The 13,377-nt window shown below is 40.4% G+C and overlaps 1 protein-coding gene across 1 annotated transcript in view; it reads left to right on the top strand.

The window, feature by feature from the left end:
* Positions 1-13,377, top strand: part of shisa8b (shisa family member 8b) — a 40,154-nt gene that overhangs the window by 3,677 nt on the left and 23,100 nt on the right. The window contains exon 4 of the mRNA XM_079372405.1: positions 1-137. This exon is cut by the window's left edge and continues 541 nt beyond it. Coding sequence (XP_079228531.1) covers positions 1-137 — 137 coding nt within the window. The remainder of the gene's footprint in view (positions 138-13,377) is intronic.

Here is a 13,377-nt window from a genome sequence, read left to right on the forward strand (position 1 = left end):
ATCGTCTACATCATCTGCGGCGTGGTGGCTATCATGGTGCTGGTTGGCATCTTCACCAAACTGGGCCTGGAGAAGAGCCGTGGTGTGAGTGGAGGAGGAGGAGCAGTGGGGGCTTCGCATGCGGACCTCAACTCCAGGTGAGGAGTGTGACACCTTTTGTCAGTTTGTGCGAGTGTGTGTGTGTGTGTGTGTGTGTGTGTGTGTTCAGGTGCGTGTTGAGGAGGTCTTTATGTCAACTATGTGGCAGTTAGAGGACAGACATGAGTGTGTGTGTGTGTGTGCGTGGGTGTTGATGTCTGTGTGTATTTGTGCATGAGTTTATGTGCATGTATTTGCATGCATGTGTTTTTCTGAAGCATTGCCGAGTTGTTCGTTAAAATTGGAAAATTGGAAATTGGAAATTAGAAAAAGAGAATTTTTGACGACACTGACTCTCAGTCTGCCAGCTGAACGTTTCATTGTGTAGTTCTACTAACCTGTGTGCATGTGTGCACGTTGCCTGCATGTGTATGTATGAATCCATAAGTCTCTTTTAATTGCACATACCTACATGTGACCAGCTGATCCATCCCTCACAAAAACATTTTTTTAGTGCGGAGTTCAGCCCGAAGCTGAACTGATCTTGAAGTGTAAGTGAATTTCAAACAGGACAGAGATAGAAGTCACACTGTTTAAAAGTGGAAACATTATATTCATCTAAACATGAAGTGTAAAGCATTGTGATTGAGGATCCATGTAACTCTCTGAGTTAGCGATAAGCTCATATGTGAATACAACCCATCATATTTTGTTACATCATTTTTTTTAAATTTGTTTCTAATTTTGCTTTTTATTTGTTTCCTTTTCTTTGTGCTTGTTTCTTTTTTCTTCCATACTTTTTTTTTTCATACATTTTGTATGTAATCCCTTGTGTACCATTTGCTTTGCTTGTAAGCATGACTTATATTTGAAATAAACACAAAAAATGACAAAAAGGCAAATTGACGACACAATGTTTGCTGCAGTACATCGAAACTCTTTGTGCATCTGTGCAGAAATTCTTTGCATTGCTTCAATTGTGTAAAGTTTTGATGAGCACCTGACAAACCACCTCGAACACTTTTTGAATGAAATTGGGTTTTTTTTTTCGTGAGGAAACAATAATAATTTCCCCTCTGGCCCTGCACAGGGAAGATATTTAGCATGTACAGCAGGATTCCTCAGTTGCACACACACACTGGGTTCAATACATGGTCCAGGGTTCAATCTGTTCGCCTAAGGAAATCATTACAGCAAATGACGCACAGCATGAGCTTAAATCTCCCCGCTGTCATCCCAAACTATCTAACCCGCCTTTCCTCGCTGTATTCTCTATCAGGAGCTTATTCTTCTTATCTCTCCCAGCTTCTTGTTTTTGATCTCTTTTTCTTCCTCGAAATCTGAAATGCTAAATTTCTTCGTCACACAACTCAAAGCACCCCTTCGTCTACATCTCCATTATGTCCCTCATCTTCCAGAAATCATCCCGTACTTCCTCCTTTTCTTCTCTTTTCTCTCTCAAAGAGCTGAAACAGAGTCTTTCCTCCTCCCTCTTCTCTTCAGCATTACACATTACTTGTTTCTCTGTCTCCTGCCTTACTTCTTTCAAGGGATTTCTGTTTGCATTTTAATTGAAGAAGTGGACACGCACACACTGCTCCAGCAGCACTTTACTCTCCCATTAACCTGAGCTGCAAAACTCATTCTGGGGCTAACACGCAGTCAGGATTAATATTTCCTGCAGACGAGCACCTCTCTGAAATAGAAACACTCCGGCTGCATACCCACCCTCCCTCCCTCCCTCCCTCAGACCATCTCAACAGATTACTCCTCCTTGTGATTAAACAAATTTCACCAAGATTACAGTTCTACCGTTTCTGGACTGCTCTTCCCCACCGCTCATTTCACTATTAGCAAGCTGACATAAATCCCTGGTCCACAAGTGGACGTGCAACTAAGACGTTATGTACTGCACACGCTTCTGGAGGTGAGATACCAAAATGTACTCGCACCAACCCACTTTGGAGTTCACTACTAATGTGTGGAAGCACAAAAGTCAGCATCTATATATTGCATTGCTTTGTTTTTATTTCTCTTTCTTTCCTTGTCCTCATACTCGTTGCACATCCTGCGAGGAGCGGATGATTACCCTCTGAAATCCACCAGTTCACCAGAATCAGCTTTGAGAGTTAAATCCAAAATGATCCTCATCTCAGATTATACTCCCTTCCCTCAAACACACACACACACACACACACACACACACACACACACACACAAACACCTTCAAATACATGAACCAAACCAGGTCCAGTAAGCGTTAGCATGCAACGCTAATCCTCATCTAACAAAGGCAATAGAGAGCGCCGCCTTAGGTCAAACGTGTCAAGTCTAATGAAAGGTTCAGCTGGAGGGAAGCTGGCTTTAAACTCAAAGAGTAAACAAACGCCAATGACCTTCATGACTTTACGCACACACACACACACACACACACACACACACATATACATGCACCACAGTGATTTATAGTTCAATTAACAACAAGAATGATAGTGGTGGCATTTAGGTTGCGTGAGCACGGAACAGCTCCCCACAGTGAGAGGTCAGGACAGCCGGGGGGACGAGATGAGCCACTATACAAAGTCCACCAAACACAAGTGAGAGAGGCCAAGGACCAACATGGTGGTAGCAGGGGTCACATGTTTCAAACCAAGTGTGTGTGTGTGTGTGTGTGTGTGCATTCATGTGAGAGTTAATGTGCATGCATGTTTATGACCCTGCACTCCAGATGGGGTCAGCATACAAACCTTGTATCTCTGATTATGAGTTAATTTTAACAAAACAGTCGATCAAATTGACCAACTCCTTATAATGAAATCAGTTCAAACAGTTGGTTTGAGATGAGTTTGATTTACTCTGAAAGCGACGGTGCTTTCATGGAGATACAAGGTTTTCATCTGGCATCAACACGCATGCATAAAGATCTATATGTTTGACTGCTTCGCATGTAGTTGTCTCCAATGTGTGCGTCTATGTGTGCAGTGCACCCATCATGTTATGTAATGAAGGACACTTTTTCACCGCTGTGTCCTGATTTAAGGCAGACAGATAAGCAATACTCAATACATTGTGGGTAAACATATAGACTGTATCTGCACGCAACGCTTGGGATCACTTTCCCAATCGCCCTCGGACATCATGTGACACAACATGATATGGTGTCATGTTTATACTTCAAGGGCATTTGGACTTGGTTTTGTGCATTGTTGGTCAAATGAACTGAGCTTTGAAATCACAGTTTTGTCTTTGCAGTAAAAACTTTATTTAAACTTTATTTAGGCGTATGATTCATGAACATTGATTTATGCCTTAAATGAGAATAAATAAGTGAGAATATTTGGTATATGAGAACGTTTCTTTACTGAGTGAAATGTTGGCACGCTTAATTTTTCCAAACAACATAAGTTTATATTTTAAAGATATATCTGGGGGCTTTTTATGCATTAATTTGAGCGATAGGACAATGGATGGAGTCAGAAATCAGAGAGAGTGAGAGGGGATGGGGAATGACATGCCTCTCTCTCATGAAGCCACGGGTCAGATTTGAACCAGGGGCTGCCGGCTTTGAGGAATAAAGCCTCTGTACATGATGTGTGTGAACTAACCACTGGCAAGTATGTGGATTTTACAGCAAAGTTTCTACTGAAGAACGACTTTTTCCTCTTTCGTGTTCTTCTTTATTCTCTTCTTGATTTGCAAATATTTTATAAACTTTTGAAGGACTGTTTTTTGTAACCTCCTACTTACGTAACCCCCCGTGCTCTCTGGTGTACTGCAGGCTGTACATGTTGGAACACACACAAAAATCCTTCAAAAAAAGTCAAGAATACCCACATCTATGCTGCCGTCTTGTATCTCTGATGAGCCCCATCTCTTTGTTGCAGCGAGTTTCTTTGTGACTTCCTCTAGCTTTAGAAGAGTGGGGAACAGACTCTCCAGGCAGGAAGCGAATCAAACCAGAGTGAGCCCTAAATATCCGCCATGTGAGAAAATTCATTTGTACTAAGAAGCTAAGGACAGAAGTTTTTAGCGAGTTTCCTTAAAGTTTCATCCTCCTCCTCTGCTCCAGTTTCTCAGCTCCATCTTTTCTGCCTTTTCATTCGCTCCAGGGTGGAGCTGTCACTCCCTATCACCTCTCACCTGTCACTGATGTGTGAGTGAGCTCGTCTTTGCATGCATGTTTATTTGTTAGTAAAAGTGTGCACATGCACATATTCAAGCACCGTGCCATTTGGCACATTTCTTGCAGAAGCAGTGGAGGGACATATAAGTTGCGTCTGTATCAGATGTGACAATTTTCACCTCCCAGCGGCTTTACCTTCCTCTCTCGTCTTCTAACTTGCTCCTTCCAAAGTTCTGTGGGCTTGACTTGGCCTCAGCACATAGTTAAATGTGGGTCAGTAATGACTTCAGGGTTTATCTGCGCGATATTTCTGTTTTTGTTTCTGTTGGTCTGTTTATCTGGGTGTAGTTAAAATAGCTTGACATCAGAAAACTTGAAAGATTTTCAGCTTCTTATCTGTTCTACCTTGAGGGTGGCATTTCCATTTTTAATGACGTATAAAAAAATTATTCCCACAAGACAACTTTTGTCTCTCATACTTAAAACAGTCAAAATTGAAGTTCCTAGCACCAGCAGACTCACAGTGTGTCGTCCCCTGTAGGTTCACTTTATCCTTTTCCCAAAAAATCTAATGGGCCATCTGTCTACACCTTCCAAAAGGCAGGGGAAAAAAGTGCAGTAAGAAGAACCCAGAGAACTCTAAGCTGCTTGAAAACTTTTTGTATAGTACAAGATTGCATTTCTTCCATTTTGAAGGTGGCTGAATAGAGAACAATTATTTGGTAGCCTTCATGAAAGGCTTGTTAGTATGAAAACAAAACCTCCCAAAAAAATCTGCATCAAAAAGCTGAAAGACAAACGATGAAACCATACAGGGCACTGGAGGAGTAGATATCTGCATAGAAGCACTTTCCTTTCATATTCAAAGTGGCAAAAAAACCAACAACCAAATACCGACCTCTGTGCTCGAGGGAAAACTCAACAAGTTAGCTTGTTAGCATGAAAACACAACTCGAGAAGCTGCCTTCATCTAGACTACAGCTGAATAACAAAGACGACCAAAGACAGTCGAGGTCTGCATAAAAACAGATAAATAACCAGAGAACTGCATTATATTCTTTTGAAGTATCTTCAAAATAGTCCTTGCTTTTACTCGAAGGAGAGAAACTATCAGCTTTTCAACATTAAAACAAATAAAAAAACAACCATATGATTAATAGAAAAAGGTGTGCGTGTGTGTGTGCATCTCTTTTATATTTAAAGTAGCAGAGCAAAGGGTAAAAGCCTCTGCTGGAGGGATTACACAACAAGTTAGCCTGCTAGCGTGAAAATAGCTCTAGATGCTGACTGCACTTTAAGATAGGGCGACCATACGCCCCATTTTTAAGCTCTGTGTCCAGAGTTCCCACAGATATCTACAGTTTTAAACACTAATGTCCCTCTTTTGAACAGTCCCTGCCCCGGCTTTAACAAACTTAACTATTTATTAAGCTACAGTTTGGCGAGCGTGTTAAAACAATTAGCTTATCTGAGGTAGTGACGTCAAAATCATCCGACCGTGGTGCAGTTCGCTAATGGCTTAACGTTAGCTTTTTAAAAATCGAATAATAAAAATGGTGTTCATCTGTATAGACGTATGCTGTACCATACGTCTATACATCAGAGATGTGTGTTTGCTTAAATTTTGCAAAATCCAATGCAAAAATCCCATAGGCGGATTCTTGATAGACCCCATGGCGATGCTACTTCCGGGTTGGCCTACAAAAACACTTCCTTTGGTTTGTTCTCTATATGTGTCAATCAATGTTGTTGCGAAGGCTGTTGTTCTTTCAACCAATAGAAAAACATCACTAATGCACCACGAGTCAAACTTTAGTGATTTGTCTGTACGTGTGTCAATCAATCAAAGAGTTGTGGCTGCTGCCTAGTTAGCCTATATTAACATGAGCTGCTGCCTTACCCAAAGGGGCCGCTGTGGCTCCGTTGGTAGAGTCATCGCTCAACCAGAAGGTCAGGCTGCATCAACATGTCCAATGTTTCTTTGGGCAAGACACTTAACCCCAAATTGTTTCCACAATGTATGAATGTGTGTGGATGGAATTAGTTACTTCTGATGGACACTTATAATAACCTCTGTCATCGGTGTGTGAAAGCGCTGAACGTCCATTTACCGTTTAGTCACCGGTAGCAGCCGTGCCAAAAATGACGTCAAAACAAGCCAAGATAATTACAGCTTCCTTTATAAAGTATATGCTGAGTTTCACACACACACTGCAAGAGTCTATTTTCATTCAAAGTTGGTGGAAATGCTGACGTACAAAGCCAAAGGCCTATTAAAACTAGCCCACACAAATGGCGGGTACAGGCTAGAATAGCACTATTTGAATCTACTTTAGTGAGGCAAACACTGCTCAGGAGGAAATCTTTACCTACCGCCTTGTGTGACCAGTGCAGGTCACCAGTCCTTGGATTGATCGTGAGGGTTTGCGGTTAAATTTAAGTGAACATCTTCAGAGGTTTGAAACTAAGGTCACTACACAAAGACAAACCCATGAAGGGAAGGCTGATTATAAACAGATAAATAAGGGTGCCTGATAGCTTTGTGGTTATCATGTAGTGAGCCCAATGTACAGAGGCTATTGTCCACAAAGCACTGTCCACTCCACTGTCGACTGTAAGTCATTCCCCATTTTATCGCTGTTTCTGGCTCTATTCACTGTCCTCTTAATAAAGGTGTTAAGTCCGAAAATAAATAACAGATTACAAAAACAGTATTCCATCCTCTTTAAGTAGTTGCCAAATAAAGGAAAACCATCTCCACACATAAGCTGGCTTTTTAGCATGAAACCCTACACACAGGATAGTTGCCAACTGAGTTATATCCCCAACAAATGTTGACCTTCTAGATACTAATAAATCATCAATAAAACTAAAATGTATTTTTTTCCAAGGTGAAAAAAAAGTAACTGAAATATAAGCGAAACGCTACATGTTTGAAATAAAACCTCAAACACTCAAATGAAGCATCTAATATCCGAACAATGAGCCATATTTGTATTTGGGTTACTAAACAAACAAAAAGAAACCCTATAGGCTGTATATGTCACTAAAAATCCCATTTGTCATGCACATTATTTTTGGCCTTCAACGCAACAGATGTAAACGTAGGTGTAAATGCGTCATCATCTCTGTGCTCGTTTCCGTGACAGTAAGGAAGAGCGTCCGTCAACATAATTATTCACCTTGTTATTTAATCACATTAAGAACACAGTTTACTATCTGTGTGTGTATGCTGCAGTTTTACTTTCTTCCAAGGTGAAGTTTGCCTTGGAATGACGTTTGTGTTTTTATCTCACCTGAAGTCTGTTAACTGTTTAAAAAAAAAAAAAAATGCCCATGACGACATATCCGACGCAGAAGAGCATACAAGGCGGAGAGAGCGATAATCAGAAGTGTCAGCTTACTACAGACACACACAAACATGCAGCCCTTCCTCTGTGTGTGTGTGTGTGTGTGTGTGTGTGTGTGTGTGTGTGTGTGTGTGTGTGTGTGTGTGTGTGTGTGTGTGTGTGTGTGTGTGTGTGTGTGTGTGTGTGTGTGTGTGTGTGTGTGTGTGTGACGTGTCACAGATGTTAGATGTAGTCTTGTCACTCTTTATCACTAATTGACAGTGACAGTGAGGCTGGCTTTTTACTGTACCTTGGAAGACAAGAGAGAGATGAGTGACAAGTGAGCTGTGACAACAGTAGTGAGCCCAATGTACAGAGGCTATTGTCCACAAAGCACTGTCCACTCCACTGTCGACTGTAAGTCATTCCCCATCTTATCGCTGTGGGATAAGATGGGGGTGGGACATTGAGATATCTGCCACAGTTTTTCTTTTTTCTTTTTTTTTTGGGACATTGAGATATCTGCCACAGTTTTTCTTTTTTTTTCAGTGGATTATCTTAGAGTCTTCTTGCTGTAGATAAATCTCTTGCAGGATGGTGTCACTGGAAATTGGTCTTGGTCAGAAGACAGCCAATGACAGAATCATAAACTGCAGCACCATAAAGAAGTAAAAGGCACATTTGAGACAAATCAATAATGTGGCCATGAATGCATAAACAGGACATGAGGCTGTACAGGAAACATGCATTGAACTGTAATTCATTCAGCTTTAAATATTAGGACACTTTACATCAGAGTAATCAATGTAATGATGTTGCAGAGAGACAGTGGTTTCTCTGTTTGAAGAGTTACTCTTGGATTTGTTGTGTATGGTCACTGGGTGCATTGTATGTCCTCTTCAGGGTGGAGTAATTGATTGTTAAGGAACATTAGCAGAGTCTCATCTCAATGTGACTGTAACATATCAAGCAGGAGAATGTAGAGGTACAGATGACCTTACACATCTAAGGCACTCTGCTGTTACATAACATGTTGTGGAGTAGAGACGTTGAGGAGGAGTAACCTCTGGGTTACTTTTGGAATACATGCATATCATTAAGTGCAAGATTTACCAACATCAAAGGTTTATTTTCAGCAGGAAATCTGGAAGGGAACTCTATAAATAAGTCGTCTGCATTATTGCATCTTCATTTTCTTGCTACAATCTTCAAAATTAAAGGAGCAGTATGTAACTCTGACACCTGGTGTTTAAAATGGGTACTGCAGTCCAAATTCCCGTCTTCTCCAGAGTCGACGCTCATACAGGTTGCCGTGTCGCAGACACTGAAGCTTCAGTGTTTAGTCAGCTCTGCATCAGTCTTGAAACATTTCTGCGTTTAACCTCTCTTAATATTTTAAAAACATCTCCGTCCTTTATGCACGTTTCTGGTCGTGGATCTTATTAGAAACATGCAGAGACGTTATAGGTCGGGCAGAATCAGTCATACTTCTCAGGTCAAAACAAAAACACGCTAATATGCCGGGAGGAGAACATACTAGCTGCTGTGTTGTTGACAGAGAAACCAGTCCTTGAACACAACATCTGTCCTTAATGTCAGAACATATAGTAAGGTCACTTTATTATTTGATTCAGTTAATATCGTACATATTGGACCTTTAAGCATTGCACATTGCTGTCTTAAGTCTAATTTCTCTGTTTTTACTCTTCAGTTCAGTTGGACTACAATTATTTATCTACATTTGCAAATGTTGCTGCTTGTCGCTTTTGTCGCTCCTGTTTCTGCACTGAAATTTTACTCCCTCACAGTTCTTTTACTACTAATGTTATTTTTACATCTGCTATCGTCTTTACACCTTTACTCCCCGGGAACTTCTATTTCTCATTCTATTTTCTTACTCTGACGTTCACAACCCATCTTGCACTTCTGCAAAAAGACAAAGAAAGTAAATATTTCATCAACTCACAGTCTCAGATATACCTCAGCGTTCAGACTCAGGACCTCAAAGTCCACCAGTCATTTTCCTCTTAAACTGTTAAATCGGATGACCAGAAATACAAGCCCAGCACAGTTTAGCAGATGGCTGTTCCGTCATGGGCCCGGGTCTGCTGAAGATTTCTGCCTGTTAAAAGGAAGTTTTTTCTTGCCACGCCATGACGGATTAAGCTGGGCTCTTGTAACATAGCCATAAGTAAGGTCCTTTACCTGCTTTTTGTAAACATAACAATGAGCATGGTCTTGTTACCTGCCCTTTTGTTAATGTTAACAGACAAACAGTAAGGTCCTTTACCTGCTTTTGTAAAGTGTCTTGAGATAACGCCTGTTATGAATTGACGCTATATAAATAAAGATTGATTGAGATTGATTGATTGAAATATGACTTTAATCGTTTTAATTTTTTGTTCAGTTTGGGATATTCATACAGTCAGAAATGTGGCACAAATAATCAGACGTTCCTCTCATTATTGAAATTGTGATTTTATTGTATAACTAGTTATATTTTTAAATGTTTGCAGGCTTGAAGGATGTGACGTGTATTACAGGCTAGACAGCCCACAAACTGGCTTAACAGTCAACAGGGTGCCAAAGGATTTTGACACCATGGAAACATTGACAGTATGTGAAAACCCTTCCAGGGTATCACACACACATGCTATCAATGATTTAGAGTGTTTTATTTGCAGCCTACATGAAGCTATTTCTGGCAACCTTTCCCCTCTCTCAGTCTTAATCTTTTAACCAGACGCGCGGCCATCTTCACTCGTTTAAATTCATCCTTAAAAAACTCAGATAAAGCAAAGCCAAAACTAAATAAACACTACATAGCCTGCAGACAGGTTACGTTTTTTTTTATTTGGTTGCAGATTAAAAGTCCAAATCAGCAAGTTGTTTGAGCGGCAAGCCAAGAGAAGAGTGCGCGGAGGCCCGGGGCGCCACACGGCAGTGAGTCAGCGAGAGGATGAAGAGCAGCGAGAGAGAGAGAGAGAGAGAGAGAGAGAGAGAGAGAGTGGAAGAGAGGAAGACAAACGATAGGGTTTAAAGACAGAGACAGATTAAGGGCTGAGTTTAGGTAAACGGGGGAGGTAGACAGAATGATCAGACTGAGAGGAAACAGAATTGAATTTTAAAGAAGAGAGGAAGTCTTTTACGACGCTGCAGAGAAGGAACAAAGATCAGGAGGCGTTAAAAGTCTTTTTTGTCAAGCAATGCAAATATTTAGAAGAGGAACACGTCACATCCTAATTTGTTTCCAGACAGGCATGCAGACGGTATAAAAGGACTCACAATAAGATGATTATGATCTGCATTGATTTGAATGAATGAATATCATACTCAGAGACAAAATATCCATACAGAAATAGAGTAGCTTAAAACTCCAGGAAGTGTCATTCATATGCTAATTTATCCGTTCTGTGTTTATCTCCCGGTAACTTGTCTATTTTTTAACATTTCTCACAATTCCTTTCGACCACAAAACCCAGCATTTAGCCCAGGAGTACATCATCCACAACAGAAATAATATTTCACTTTGGATATATAACGTCAACGTCACCATGACGCAACATGATATCATCCAGTACAACACTATTATGTTTATATGTAGTCATGCAAAAAAATAGTAAAAAGTAAAAAAAAAATAATAATAATTTAACTCCACCAATTCAACTAGTTCAACATTTCATTTGAAACTAAACTGTTGCCAAGCAACCCAAACTTTCTATTCTACTGCACTCTGTGTGGCTGTGTCCAAAATCACTCCCTATTCACTATAGTGGGCACGCCATTTCTCTGTGCTGAGGATGGTCATACCCTAGATCAGGACCAAGAACAACCCACAAATAACATTAAAACACACTTAACTCCTTAACAAAGTCAAACCAAGAAAGGTTTGTTACCAATTACACAAACTAAATGATCCACTAAGAAACTAATATGAATAAAGCTGCTTGGGAACAGCACGGTGCGGACGGCCAGAGTGAGATGAGCGTCACCTGGGCTTGATATATTTAGTATATAGTTGTAATTAAAATAAGATTGCATATTAAGCTGTGCACCTTCATAAACAGGATGAATGATCACATATGACGCGTTAAAACAGACTTCAGGTCACTGACAGAGTCCCTGCAGGAGACACTTTGAGATCGTCACACTCACATGGAGATGATCAGAGAAAAGGCCAAAGGGTTTGACTTTTCTGTTTGACAGGTTGAGTGTGAGCGAGCTGCCCCTGGCCTCAGCTGTCAGATCAGTCACATGTAGGGTGTGTGGATTTGCCTACTTGCACATACGATTGTGTGCACGTGTGTGTACGTGTGTGTGTGTGACAGAAGTAGCTAAACACACTAGCTTCGTTAGTGAAACAGAGGCACCAGTGTTTGAATTATTGATCAAGGGTAACTGTAAATTCAGCAGCATATGCACAGAGAGCGGAAATGTGTTTATTCAAAGTGATGAATATGCCTGAAAGTGTGTGTGTGTGTGCGATCTGCGATGTGTATCTGTGTTCACATGAAATATAAAGGGTTTCATCAGCTGTGGAAACGAGGTTTGGGTGGCCGGCTAGCATGTGTTTTTAAACGTTTGAGAGTTCCTGAAACGGTTGAAAAGCTCTGGTGCTCAGCAGCAAGAGAATGTGTGTGTGCTTGCATTTTGCGTCCAAACACAACAAACCCTCAGTCCTAACACGACCATATTGTTGGAAATCATGGCCATATGTCGTTCAGTAAATAAAAAAGGGCCTCTAGTTAAATACAGCTGACTGGAATTCATCCCAGAGGACACACCGAACAAAAACACACCACAGGGACATGAGCCACTTCGAATGAAAATCTCTCTGCAAGCTTCAAGAGAGAGCAGTTACTCATGATGTACACTCTGAATGCAAAGACAAATATTTAAAATACCAATCTGTGGCTCAGTTTGATGAATACAGTTCAACAAAACCGATTCTTTTATTAAAGGTTGCACAGAACAAAAAGGTTAACTGTTAACTTATCATGAAATACATCGTGAACAATCAGTAAATTAAATGTATTTACAGTATCTCATACTTGAGTTCATAAATAAATCAATGCATTGACTGAGGTGTAATTGTAGAATTGTAGAAAGTTAAATCATATTAACCATTTGTTGCTTGGATCATCTTTGTATCTCTATTTAGGTATCAAATATAAAAACAATGAATAAGATTATTTTGGACCTTTAATTATTTTGTTGGGAAAATGAATATGAGGTAACCATTTCACCCCCAATGACTGTATGTGATTTAAAAAAAAGTATTAAACCAGGTGTATTTAAAATACACCAGCAGGAGGCTCAAAATCAAAACAGTAACAGAAGATGACATTGAGGCGAGTGGGGAATCATGGGAGTGATTTTCTCTGCTACTTCCCCTCATATAGCGACAGTACTGCAGCTTTCAGTAGCAGCTCCCGCTTCCTTATGCATCAGTCTTTGACGCAACATCTGGTCTTTCCTCGGCAACGATCAACATGACGGCCGTCTCTTTATGACGTCCCGTTAAAACTACAAAATTATAGATTTCTCTGGCTTTCATAACTGTTGGAAATATTTGATATAATGCAATAAAATATATAAAACATGGATTAAGTCCACGTTGAATTAATCTACATTATTTAATGTAAACATTAGCTAACAAATTCTACGTATTATACCTTTTTTTTTTTTTTTTTTTAAAGTTTTGTTTTCGGCCTTTTTGCCTTTATTGATAGAGGGAGGACAGTGGATAGAGTCGGAAAGGGGGAGAGACATGCGGGAAATGGGCCACAGGCCGAACGCGAACCCGGGCCGCCCGCGCGCGAGGACTGAGCCTCGATATGTGGGGTC

This window comes from Symphodus melops (assembly GCF_947650265.1).
Source record: "Symphodus melops genome assembly, chromosome: 21".
Taxonomy (NCBI): domain Eukaryota; kingdom Metazoa; phylum Chordata; class Actinopteri; order Labriformes; family Labridae; genus Symphodus; species Symphodus melops.